Source organism: Palaemon carinicauda, chromosome 9 (genome assembly GCF_036898095.1).
Source record: "Palaemon carinicauda isolate YSFRI2023 chromosome 9, ASM3689809v2, whole genome shotgun sequence".
In the NCBI taxonomy this organism is placed as follows: domain Eukaryota; kingdom Metazoa; phylum Arthropoda; class Malacostraca; order Decapoda; family Palaemonidae; genus Palaemon; species Palaemon carinicauda.
In genome coordinates, this window is record NC_090733.1 from 127576239 (window position 1) to 127589772 (window position 13534).

General features: G+C 35.5%; 1 protein-coding gene across 2 annotated transcripts in view; it reads left to right on the forward strand.

The window, feature by feature from the left end:
- The window catches only part of LOC137647136 (basigin-like), a 66025-nt gene extending 56195 nt beyond the window's left edge, over positions 1 to 9830 (forward strand). For both annotated transcript variants that reach the window (XM_068380390.1, XM_068380391.1), the window contains exons 7-10: positions 2371 to 2481; positions 2646 to 2831; positions 5426 to 5561; positions 5790 to 9830. In XM_068380390.1, the coding sequence (XP_068236491.1) occupies positions 2371 to 2481; positions 2646 to 2831; positions 5426 to 5561; positions 5790 to 5823 (467 nt within the window). In that variant the 3' untranslated portion in view covers positions 5824 to 9830. The remainder of the gene's footprint in view (positions 1 to 2370; positions 2482 to 2645; positions 2832 to 5425; positions 5562 to 5789) is intronic.
- The last annotated feature ends 3704 nt before the right edge of the window (positions 9831 to 13534 follow it).

The window sequence follows — 13534 nt, forward strand, 5'->3', positions numbered from 1 at the left end:
GTAAAATGAAACACACACTACTTTAATCATGGACCATATCAAAACAAACTGAATACAATGCCAGAAAACATTAGCGAGTAATCTGGGAACTACTGCTTTATTTATATTTAAGTCAAAGAAATTTGTAAAATAATGTATACAGGACTACTTTATTTGTAAATGAATAAGCGAATAAATAGGAGTATTTCATATATCTGTATATGACCTATAGATTGGACGATATAGAAAATAAAGACGTATTATAACTCATTTCTGTAGTATAAAAGACTGCTAAATCATGAAACACTGTATAGGCCTATAAGTTAGTTAGGTTTGGTTATGTAAAGATATTATTACAATTGCATTTTACTAAATGTATGCTTAGAAATTCAAAATAAAACAGATTCTATATCACATATTTCTCTACATATGATGCCCAAAAGGGAAACTATTTTGTTTGTTTACGTTTCATGACCAATCACAATGAACGAACAAAAACAATTATACATCCAAGAGATAACTAACTAGTTATCTGAATTCAGTCCGGTATATCTGAAGTCCGTAGTAACAGTGTCCATTGCTGTGAGGTTCTACTGTACAGTGGGCGTTTGGTATTTGCAGATCCTATCTTCATGGTTTTGGCTATTTGTGGTTCAGAGATCCATGCAATAATTGCTGTGCGCTGCCAGACTATTTCACTTTTTTTCTTCCGTCCTTCACTTTGTTTCCCTCCCTGCGCAATGCAGTAATGAACAAATATACATGAGAACTTTATAGCTAACACATGTAAACTATTGAGTTACAAACCCTTTGGATAGAAATTCTAATAATAAGAATTATTAAGAGATTCATACATACCGCACATTGTTTACGTAATATTTGATATGTAATATATAATGCTGATAACAATGTCACGACTGATATGGTGTGGGCACGTGTTGGAGATAGATGGTGGGGGAGATCCAACCCAGAATTTAAGGCCTTTGGATTGGGACATGACCTGTATTCTCAGGGGTCTTACGCATACTCTGATTGAACCTTTGAGAAGGTAGACAGCCAGATATCTGACTCTAAAGACTATCGTTTTGTTAGACTTAGCATTAGCAGAGAGAGTTGGCAAGTTGAACCGACTCTCTTATGCATTAGCCCACACTGAGGTTTTGTCTCTGAATTCATGGCCAAGACCCAGAATGTGTTATCACATGTCCCCGTTGTTCGAGACTTTCTCGTTCCCTCTCTACATGAAGCGTTTGATGGTTTCCTTAGCACTGGCAGAACCAAGAAAGGTGTCAAAAGAACATGGTGTCTTTCTGGCTTTGTGAGATGATCAGTAGAGAATATACAACCATTGAGGAAGTCTAAGTACTAGCTCGAACAAGAGCTCATGAAGTTGGTCCCATCATGGCCTTCCAAAAGAATCATGCAATTGGCTAGGTGGTGGAGGTTGGAGGTTGGAAGCACCAAATAACTTTCACCACCTATTTAAGGAAGTATGTATACCCACAAGTCCTTCCACATCTGCTTTTGGTCGTGTGTTTTCTGCTCATGTTGTTTAGCCATCATAGCTCCCACACAGGACTGAAAGCATCTTGTCTATGGTTACGTGTAAATGTAAGTCTAAGTGAAAGGTAGAATAACTGGCTCTTCTGATTTTACTTTCTTCCCCCTCACATGGGGATAAAGTAGTTGTACCATTACTCTCCGTATCGGACATTGATGGTAGTAAGCTAGATTTCTGATTACCCGTTTTGTAGATTACATCTGTAAGTATTAGTTCTCCCCCATTCTCCCGTAATGAGGGGAAGGATAGTGGAATGGTCACCGTATGCCAGGTACTGTATTTCATTCCAGACTGCATCTCCCCGTCAGTGGAGAAGGATTCGTTCTTTGATTAGGTGCTACAGGACACGTCCTTTCAGTGTACTCATCCTTATTATGAGGGGTAGATACGAGGTTGCTAGAGTCTTCTCCCTTGCTCCTTATACAGGCTCAGTGAGGCTCACATACTCCAGGGAAGGAAAGGAATCGGCCAGTTAAGTTGTAGGGTCTTACTACCACCAATAAGTGAGTTTCCCTATTTTAAATGATGATAGTTTTGTATATGTGCAGGAGAAAATGCAAAATTTTTAGTTACTGTATTTTTATTGCATTTTATTTTATTTTTAAAGTTGTACTTCCCACCTCGGCCACTCCTCTGTCCTGAACCAAAGGTCAAAGGTGAAGTGTTTTACAGGCAAGTGGGGAGGGCTACTCATAGTCTGTAATTAACTACCTCGTTAAAGACCTCAGTGGACGACATAGCTTTGCTGAAGACATTCCATATTTAAAGGACCCAGGTTTGTATAGCTAGGAAAAATACTAATTACATTTAAAATGTGTTTTTCATTATAGTCTTGGAAATCAGGAGGTTAGAAAAAAGTCAGAATGTGGATGAGAAGCAGCCATTCTCTATTGAATGCCCTGTAGATGGTATCCCCGAACCAAGTATTATCTGGATGAAAAGTAAGTTTTACCTGTAAGACGTTGTTATTTAAGTTAATGAATCTCTCTTGAATGTTGAATAAAACTCAAGTTTATAGCAACTGTTTAGATTAAGGTTTTAAGCATATGTTGATTATAAAAGATAGTCTTTCCAAAATTCTGAAAAACAAAACCATTTCTTTCAGATCAAAAGCCAATGTATGACCTCATGGTCAATGACAGTCGAATTTCTTTGGGCCCTAATTCAAACAATATTACCAATGGAACACTGACCATCATTAATGCTGAGTGGGGTGACCGAGGCAACTACTCCTGCAACATTACAATCTTTTCGTACAACTTTGAAAAATGGACGTTCCTGAGGGTCAAAGGTAGGTCGATCATTGAAGTACTTGAAAAAGATCCTGTTTTGGGACTTCTTACAGAGTAAGACCTCCTTATATGCTGTCATTACGTTCCAAGCCCCTGTGGTTACAGAATTCCTTGGATTATAGGTGACGTGAACTCTCGAGCAAATTTTCCTCCACATGTAAATTTCACTTAAAAAATAAAATTCTACAGTACAGTCCTTTAAATGTATAATATACTGCAGTAGTTAATATAATGTATGTACTGTACTGTACTTCAATAATAGATATAGTATAGTACATTAGATTCTAATACAGTACTGGCAATAATATTTCTCTCTCTCTCTCTCTCTCTCTCTCTCTCTCTCTCTCTCTCTCTCTCTCTCTCTCTCTCTCTCTCTCAGTTGTATGAATATATTTGTTATTTTCATAAGGTTTAATCATTTTAATTTAGTGTTATTTCAGGTGGAAAAACTATAAATTTTAAATTTGTACAAAGTATCCGATAATTTGATGCTGTAACTTCCTTTATCGTCAAAGATATAAATTTTTTTTCCCTATAGGGGACCTTTTTTCAAAGGTATAAAATGATAACATGAAATGTGTTCAACTCTTACTAATAGAACTTTTTATTTTGGAAATTAAACACCACAGTCAAATGGAAATGAAATTTTCTTATACTGCCAGTTAGCTATTAAAGGTAATGGCTCGATGTGAACACCAACCTTTATTTTCTGACAGTTAAATTTCGATTGTAATGTTTACTACACATTTAAGTTTTTAAAGTTAAGATTAGTATTGTATTTTTTATTCTCTTATGATATCTTTAAAAAAGCTTTTTAAAAAATTTACATTTTCACCTTTTTCCATGCTGTAAATAGGTACTCTGGTAAAAAAAAGAGTTGCGTAAGAGACTGGATGTGCTTGCGTAAATATAGGAAAAGGAAGTTTTAACAGTAAATAAATTATTTTCATTAAAAAGAAGATATTTGAAACCTGAAATATAGACTTTTTCTTAGCCAAAAATGGAATACTACATATAATATGAATTTCCATAATTTCAAGCGGAGGTCATTTGGACCCCTTAACATTGGTACATCTTGAGAGAATGTAGGTTGGCACCTGTAATGAGTTGGTGAGCGTGGAAAGTTGATTTTTATCCCTACCTTATTTCAGAACGACAGGTACCTGTATTAATTGTTTACCATGTATGTTAGACTGTATGGGCCACATATCCTTTTTTAGGAGGAAAGGCAGTGATAAGAAGACTGATATATATTGAGAGTAAAAGTTTTAATTGGTGTACGAATTTAGACTTCCATAGAGAATTTTTTCTAAAGTGACATTTTGTTTCTAGTTAAGAATTCAAAGACGTCAGACAAGTTTACTTTTCAAGTCAGAGAAAGGACTTGAAGGTTTAGTGTCACAAAGTGGTAGTTCAGCTAGTTCTCTTTGTGTTGGGAAAGTTTTTGAATGGATTTATAATATTTACTAATGTCATAAATATATGAAAAATCAACTTTAAAAGGCATGCAAAGTTATTCGAATTGAAATATTACATTGTCAATTTTTTTTTTATAAGGGTTAACAATTCCCCTGTGGTTTACATAGTTTTTACTAGGCTTTATTTGAAAAAAATCCTGGTTTTACTGTATTATAATTTACTAAGCATTAACCTTTTTACCCCCGGGGTATTTGGAAATTTCCCACCCTTAACCCCCAGGGGGTTATTTTTTTCCAAGCACATTTTGCAGTATATTTTATTTAAATTGCTCTAACAGCCTTAATTTTTGTCATAGAGAGGTCAGGTTGGTCTCATTCTCTTGGAAAATGCCTGAATTTTCTCGAAAAATTATCAAAAAATATGAAAAACTAATTTTTATAGCATTTTTTTGCAAGGACGTACCGGTACGTCCATGGGGGTAAAGGGATGGCTTTTGTGAAACGTACCAGTACGTCCTTTGGGGGTAAAAGGGTTAAAAGGCATGCAAAGTTATTCAAATTGAAATATTACATTGTCAATTTTTTTTTATAAGGGTTAACAATTCCCCTGTGGTTTACATAGTTTTTACTAGGCTTTATTTGAAAAAAAAGCCTGGTTTTACTGTATTATAATTTACTAAGCATTAAGTGCAGTGATAACTGGGAGACCCCTTTCGCACTGGCCAGAAAATTTATTAGAGACGGTGCTCCTCTCAGAAGAAGAAGAATAAACCTTTTTCACACCACGCCATGTATTTTGTCCAACGCCATATCGGTGTTTAAACTTCCAAAGGTCAAACCAATGCTTCTCCAGTCTGACACCATTTGACGTTGAGCCTTCTAGTTTATCTTTCGGTCCTTGGAGTCTGATTACTTTACCTCTAAATGTTATGGAGGTTACCCTTATACCCTTGGACTTTGTATGCATCCCATCTAATGTAGCGTCTTTGGCTCGAGTGTTGAGGAGAGGTAGAATTAATGGATCTTTTGAGGGATGCAGCAGCCACAATCATTACTTATTGGTATATATATATATATATATATATGTATGTATGTATGTATGTATGCATGTATGTATGTATGTATATACACACACTTGGGTTTGGTGTGGAAATGAGCCTTAATGTGTGTTTCAGATATTTACGCCGCCCTGTGGCCTTTCATCGGGATTGTTATCGAAGTGGTGATTCTTGGCATCATCATTATCATCTTTGAGAAACGTCGCGCCAAGGCTGAATTTGACGAGTCTGACACTGACCAAGGAAATGATCAGTGAGTCTAGGAAATTGTGAAATATTGTACTGTAGTACCTTATGTAGTTCCATGAGAGGGTTACTTATCTTTATTTTTCTTGGTGATTTTTGTAATTTTATAAAATGTTTTATTTTTGTCACTATACTTTTTCTATTTTCGGACCAACGATCTGTGAAGGAGAAATTGGATTTATGACTCCACTTGGAGTGCAGGGCGTTTAATGTCTTGAGTTTGCATCATTTACAGGAAAAACATTGGGAAGGATCGGCGGAGGAAGTAAGTAGAGATCTAGGCAATGCTACAAGACATCAATTAATCATTTACGGCCTTTTCTCATTTGAGAGCGTTAAGTAAAATAAACGTAGGCGCATGCATTAAAGTAGCTAGCCTTAAAACCAAAGAATTTTGTCACATTTAAAATTTACCTCTTGAATTTAGTTGTAGATTGCTTGAGTTACCCCTGGCACTTTTATCTTCAGAATGTTTGAGTATTTATACTGCTGTTGAAGTGGTAAAATAACAGAACAATTGAGATGAGTGCAGTCAACATGACCTAAGAGCATCAAATAACTGTGCCAGTCTGATGTGAAGTGTTTGGCACGAATTTTGAATTTTTTAAGAGTTCTTTCAAAGCTGTGTTGTTCCAGTGGAAGCTGTAGTAGTATTAAGAGATGTGAATTCTTAATCAAAATCCTCTTTTGTCAGTGTTATTTGTTATAGAAGTTACTGATGATCAACAAGTAACCTTACTGATGGTAAAATAAATAGATTTTGTGATGGTGGCTGGTATGATCAATTCCTTTTTGTCATTGGTGAGATGACCATGGAAACCATATGACAAAAAGGCAATGACAGTGGTTACACTCCCAAGTGCTAGAATTTGCGACCTGAAGTCCCTCTTAAAATTTCACTTATAAAAAGATGTCAACATTTACTCCTTCATGGTGTTTGATGGTGAATCTTAATGCTAGAAATAAGTGAAAATTTCACTTAAGAAGCATTAGAATTAGCACAATAAACTTTTCAAATACTGTAGTTTACCATTTTCAACATAATGGTTTTTAATTTCGTATTTTAAGTTAATAGGTGTTATACATATGCATGGTATGAAAGTTTTTAGATTATTTAGTTATATACAACATTGAGAGTGCAAATCATTCTCAAGGTAATCTTGATTTTTTTCACTCATTTTTCTTTTCTTTCTTTTTTGTGTTGAATAAACAAAATTGTTTATTCACACGCTTTACCTCATTTTTTAATAATCTTTGTTTCTCTTTTGGTACTAGATTTGGTGATTAGAGATGGAAGGTACTGAACTCGATACAAATATTTTTGTCCTAACAAGTGCTTGCTTTTTATCAAGGTGAAAGTGATGGATTGCCATGTAAAAGCAAAATAAGGTCACACGGAACTAGGGATGAGAACCTTTTCTCTAGCATCTGTTAATTTATAGACTATAATTGTTATGGAATTCCATTGTGGATAAATTAATCACTTCAAAACGTCAGGTGACATGTTTATAACCTATGGTGGTGGTTTTCAGTGGCGTCAAAGTTTGTTAGTAACTTTGAGGGGCCATTTATTCTTTTGAATACTCTGTCACTTTCATCTCTATACAAGTACCACTTTGCTAAAGTGATTTATTTTTTACCCTTTTAAGAATTATTTTTTGATAACCAGGTTTTTTGTAACGTAACAAAAGAAAACTTATGTTTGATGAAGGATCTTTCACTTGTCATGCAATCTAGAATGATGAAGGTCTTTTCATTCATCAGAACATAGGTTTGTGGACTTATCATTTTACGTAATCGGAAATGATGAGTCCTAACCATTTATTAGATACTGGAAAGAGTAGGGTTTATTAGTTCATCAATGTAGAATCTAACATAATTTTGATGCTAAGGAGAAGTCTGGAATAAGAACTTGAAAGGAATCTTCTAGCTTAAGCTGACGTAGATGTATGGTAATGTTTTGTCTCTTGAAGAGAGGTGAATTGTGCTTGGTTACAACCTGGCTTGCTAGGTTTACCAGACTTGCTACTCTGCTTGGCTTTGCTAGAGGACAAGTATGATTAGTTAGTTTTTAGGCTGTATCTTCTTTTATGAATGATATAGAATTAAGGTTTCAGTGCAACTATTTACCATATTTATAGTAGGAAATCATGAATCCATATGACAGACTGTACAGTGCGTATATGTTGTTTATTAGTGGGGAGGGTGTACATTATTTGGTTAAGGATCTTAGGTACAGTAGTGAGGTGCATTAGCAATCATAATCATCCTTTACTAGAGGTTATCTGTTGTTACTTTATTATAGTTCTATAAAATGTTTTGAATGAGATTGTTACTGTGGGTTGCTCATGCACTTTCGTAATTCTGGGTACCTTTGACTCGCATCTCTTCAAGGTTGTAATATTTCTTTTTAACCGTTGTATACTGGCAACAGTTCAAGCTGGTTATAAGACCGAATATTGAAGAAAAGATTTCCTTATGTATTGATGTTAGTTGTTACGACAGTATTTCATTTATTTAACTATTATTGTCACTAACAAGACTAGTTTGGGAGCAAATATTTAAGTTATTGACATTATTTGAGCTATACATTGATTTTCTTCCTGTTTCCCTTTTTCTCTTGATCCCATTCAAGTACGATAGGACTATGACCAAAGACACTTATTTCTTCACTTCTTTTGATCTCATTGTAGTTGTAATAATTCAAGTAAACTAACTTATCCTATTGATGTAAGTCCCAAATAGATACTGTACACTGTCTTTCTAGCTTGACTTAACTCTTGTCTTTGTATAGCTCGCAAAATGATCATTAATTTTATGGGTTGTTGCTATACTTTCTAATCCCATTCTCACTCCTTTCTTATATATATATATATAGTTGTTCTGAATGCTATTCCTAGTCTATTCTTGTAATTCAAATAATTTTTTTTAGAAATTTTAAGTGTTGTGTATATTATTTAAAAACAAAAAAACTGTCAATACTACTTACCAATCATTGGTTAGGAATAGTTTTGAATAAGGAAGCATATTACAATAATTGTACTCTTGAATTATATAAGAATTGTAACAACGTAAGAATTTATGTAAATGAGGAGTAAAAACTTAGAGTGAAGTTTTATATTAAAATTAAGGTAAAGTAATTAATTTCTTGGTTATAGATGCCATATCAGCTGTTATGTGTGTGGTAATGTTCATCACATGTATCATTATTATTATTATGAGACTTCAGAAGAAACAAGCTGCACTATAGTCAATTCTTTTTAGTGAGGCATATTTACACCGACTCGCATGGGTGCCCTTTTAGCTCGGTAAAGTTTCCTGATCGCTGATTGGTTGGACAAGATAATTCTAACCAATCAGATAGCAGGAACTTTTGCGAGCTAAAAGGGCACCGCTGCGAGTCAGTGCAAATACGCCTCATTAAAAAGAAAAATTGAGTATAAGTAGGGACAGGTAAGTGTGTGTTTTGTGGAAGACTTGAACATTTTGATTTTACGATGATGATATTTCTCATAGAGATGATGTAATAAGTACCGTATGTTTATTTTTCACCTAGCACCTTTTACCTACAGAAGCACCAATGTCATAAATATCCCAAGTTTAAAGTGCAATATCCCACTCCTTTTTGTACAGTTTCATCCCGTATTCACAGCACCATAATTAATATGCATGATGTAAAGACACTTTTCCATTAATTTGCAGATTGGTATTAGATAAAAAGATTTGTGATGCACATGAACATTTTGATGGGTTGTGTAATATATGTCCATTTGCTACCTTTTTTTTGGTCTATTTCATCTCTATCGTAATTTTTTTCCCTCAAATTGTATTGGTAATCTCAAATTGGTGCTTGGCAGTCATGTTATCTTAAGTCTTCATTGTTTATGCAATTTGGATAGGTAATGTAAAGGTTCTGCTTATATCACTTACAACTTGTATGTACACTACATCACTGCAATTGAAATGGTACACTTTGTATGTGATTTAAAACAGTTTTTTGAATTGTGTATGTAAAGATTTAAGACAGTATTGATTTCATTGCCAGGTTAACATTTGTATGTAAGTGGTTCAACTATTTACTGTTTGCTGATGACCTGCCATTGTTGAAGATTATATATCTGCTTTATCATGACATTCAATGTCACTGTAATTTACAGGCAGAAGAACTTTTGTTTTTGTTGAAGGATATTGTAAATAACAAGTTTATCTTCTGTCATTATTTATTGTTGCTCCTTATAACCCAATGTTACTATATGATAAAAACATTTGATCTTGATGAATCTTTATATTTCCTTTTGACTGTTACCCTGCATTTGTTTGGAAATTATTTAAGAATTCTTTGAGGCTATGTCCTGCTCCTTCATTTATGCATTTAGTAAGACAAAAAGGTTTATGGTTTTTATATTCCATTTATGAATAATGGAATGACAAGAATGATTTATTTTGCTGTTTAAAAAACCTTTGATCTATATGTCTCTGAAATTATGTACAGTATTACTTGAAGGTTTATTGTCCCTAGCTCAGTGCTTGGCCATGGGGCCCAAATTCCATCCATTCAACTTTTGCACCCACTTATTACTCTACTTTACCCCCATTCCCATTTCCTTTCTTCAATTTTTTTCTCCAATCTCTTCTCACTACTGTACTTCATATTGCATCAGTGGGGGTTTTCCCATTTGCACATGGGTTATAAATGACCTCATTCATCCCAGATCTTTGCCATATGACCCAAATAATTCCAGTCCAGGAAAAAAAGAAAAGTAAGATATTATAAATTGTTTTTGTTCATACAATAATGCAAATCATCGTATTTTGATATAAGTATGTATGATTCCTGCAAAGCTGGAATGCATTTTAGAAGTTTACTAGGTACAGTATTAATTACTGCTGGTAGGTGGCAGGAAATATGCTAGATGCTCACATTTGACTTCGTCCACATGCAGCAACATACTTGCTGTCTCTCTAATTTTGACTGCTTAGATTTTTGCTTCCTCTTTCTTGAAGAAATGGATTAGCGTGCAGAGAGGCCATCATGTTCGAGTGATAAAGGAAAAATACAAGGATATACAGTTTTTCCAGATTAAGCCACAAATATGTGATAGGTTTATTAGTGAACCTGCTTTTAATCTCATCATCCTAGTTCCTGTTGCAAGGGTCATGACTTTCTAAAGCTGCCACTGCAATGTTTTCACGACTCCTGAAGTACATGACACCTTGCTGATGTGTCTGCTGTGAAGAGTCCCCTGTGTCCTCTTCCTCAGTGAGAGCATCATCATTTGCTTCCATGACCCAAAATAAGGTGACCAAGTAGGAGCATGTGGGCTCCACTTCCCTTTCCTCTGCCTGGTCTTAGTTGGATTCTTCAAATGCTGCTACTTTGTGTCTTGGTACATGGTGTGTGGATCAACTTATGCTCCTGCTATCGGTGATCAGTCTTGTACCAAACCTTGTTTGGGATAAAAGTCACCACCCTTCCTCCTCTTTTTCTGAATGATCAATCTCTCTCTCTCTCTCTCTCTCTCTCTCTCTCTCTCTCACACAATAAAGAGAGGCAATGCAGTACTGTACTGAGAAATAACCCAGACCTGTGAGGTGTCTTGGTAAATAGTAAAGGGGCTTATGTTTTAGCCCTTCTCCCTTTTTCCTAGATGATCTCTTTCTCTCAATTGGTTCAGTGCCAAGAACCAATCCAGACCGTGAAGGTGTCTCTGTGTGTGATACAGCGGCATTCGCTCCTGCTGTCATTGTTCGGTCTCATACCAAATGTAGTACGCTCTCTGTCGGTCAGGCTCTCTTCTCCCTTTCCCTGGACAATTGAGGTACATTCAACTCTGTCATCGCATTTTCGATATTACACATACATTACAGTACTCAGATTAACATTATATTTTAAATAAAGTTTTGATTCTTCGCGGCACCTCGCTGGTTGGACTGCTGTGTGATATCTGATGTTTTCAAACCACCCACTCTTCTTTACACCTTACATTTGCCTCATTTCCGTTCCTGCTCTTCTCTCACTGACTCTGTCTCACTCTCCCAGCATCCTTAATCATTAAAGTAACCCCTATAAGTGTGTGTTAAGCAACAAGTGCTCGTCCTTTATCCATGTCTTGGTAATAAGCTGCTTCATCTCAAGCTAGTGGCAGAGAAAAATCCTGACTTAGAGAGAAGGTATAAATTCTTGGTAAGTTCAGGATGGGATGTCTTATGCAGCCGTAGGACAACTTTTCAGGCTGAATGAGATTACTTTTAGGTACTGTACATGGAGAAAAATGCTGTATGGGACTGGAAAAGCAGCCATCAAAGTAAGTAAGTTCTGACCTTGCGGCAATTGTCCCATGCAATGCGAAAAATGTCTCGAAGGTGAGAGACAAGGGCATGATCTGAATCGAAAGTGCCTTGTTTGTGTAGATCAAGGATCAGTATCACAATGGAATAGTCATTGACTCGCTCATCATGTGGAAGAAAGCCTAGTCTTTGCACCACCATGTCACGTAAGATGGACTTCAACCGACCACAAATCAAGGCACTACTTGAGCCACATATGCCTTTCCAAGCCAGTAAAGAGTGGTTTGAGAGGTTTAAATAGCATTCTACAATGTAGAATGTGAAAATGACTAGGGAGTCTAGATCTGCATATCATGAAAAGCGACAGTTTTCCCTGCGGAGCTTCTTAATACTGATGAGAGGTACAAACCAGAACAAATTTTGAATAAGAATGACACTCAAGTATGTGAACATCGCTGTAAAATTTTCAATGTTCAACTGTGCATAGGCTTAATGTAAGTGTAAGTATAAATAGCGCACTTGTAATTTAATTTTTGTTATGCTCCAAATTGATTTTAACAATTAATATACATACAGTACACTAATTTGATTTTATATTTATTACATTGCTATATAGTATTAATATATACCTTTTTTATTACTTTTTTTTGGAAGATATATCATAGGTCATTTATTGCCCAGTAAGAATGCTATGCTTCCAGTTTCAAGGCAGCAAAGGATAGGTAAGCTAACAGGGTATTATTTTTATTTTTTTCTGATTTCAATGCATGCATTTTTTTTTCTTAAATTCTGTTGTTTTTGTGCAGAAATGTCGTAGGTCAGTATGCAACCTGGTTTTATTTACAAGTCACCAAAGCCCTGTGCACTTTAATGCAAGATAAAAGTAGCCGTGTGGAAGTGGAGGGGAGGTAGCAGGATAAGATGATAAGAAAATGCCATTGAAGTTAAAAGTTACGATCAATAGCACAGTATTAAGACCAGAGTTTATACAGTATATGGATCGGAAATATGGGCTCTCAAGACGAAAAGAAGCAAAACCTGAGAGAACATAGTCGAGAATGCTGAGGTAGATTATGGGAATACTGTACTGTATCATTGCTTGAAAGATTGGAAAGTGATGAAATAAGAATGGTAAGCATAGTAAATATTACAGAGGTGATAAAAGTGACATGACGAAACCGGTAAGGGCATGTGTTGAGGATAGATGGTATTGCTGAAGTCAGGAGGGTTTGGGAGATCAACAGGGAGGCAGAGAATTAGATGAAAGGATGAGGTGAAGGATAATCTGGAGAGAAGAGGATGCCTTTGATAGAAGGCATTGGAGAGGGTGCATCAGGCAACCAACCCCTTAATGTAGGGATAGCAGTGGGAGAATGTTGCATAACTGTTCACATTGAATGTTTCCATAAAGTTTAATCATTTTTTGTTACAGCATTAATGACTTCTGCCTAGACGTGTCTTCCTCTGCAGTTGCTAACCTTCATCGTTCACCCCACTTGTACCCTCAACAGTTGCTCTTCTTTGGGGGATAGGATTTTGTAAATTACCCATACATTTATGTACTTTGTTTTTTGAAAAAACCAGCCCTATATGATATGTCATGAGGGAGAGTAAGAATTTTGCTGTACTTTGTACAGTTAAACTTCATTGTCAACACACAACACTACTACTGCATCTTGAGGATTACATTGT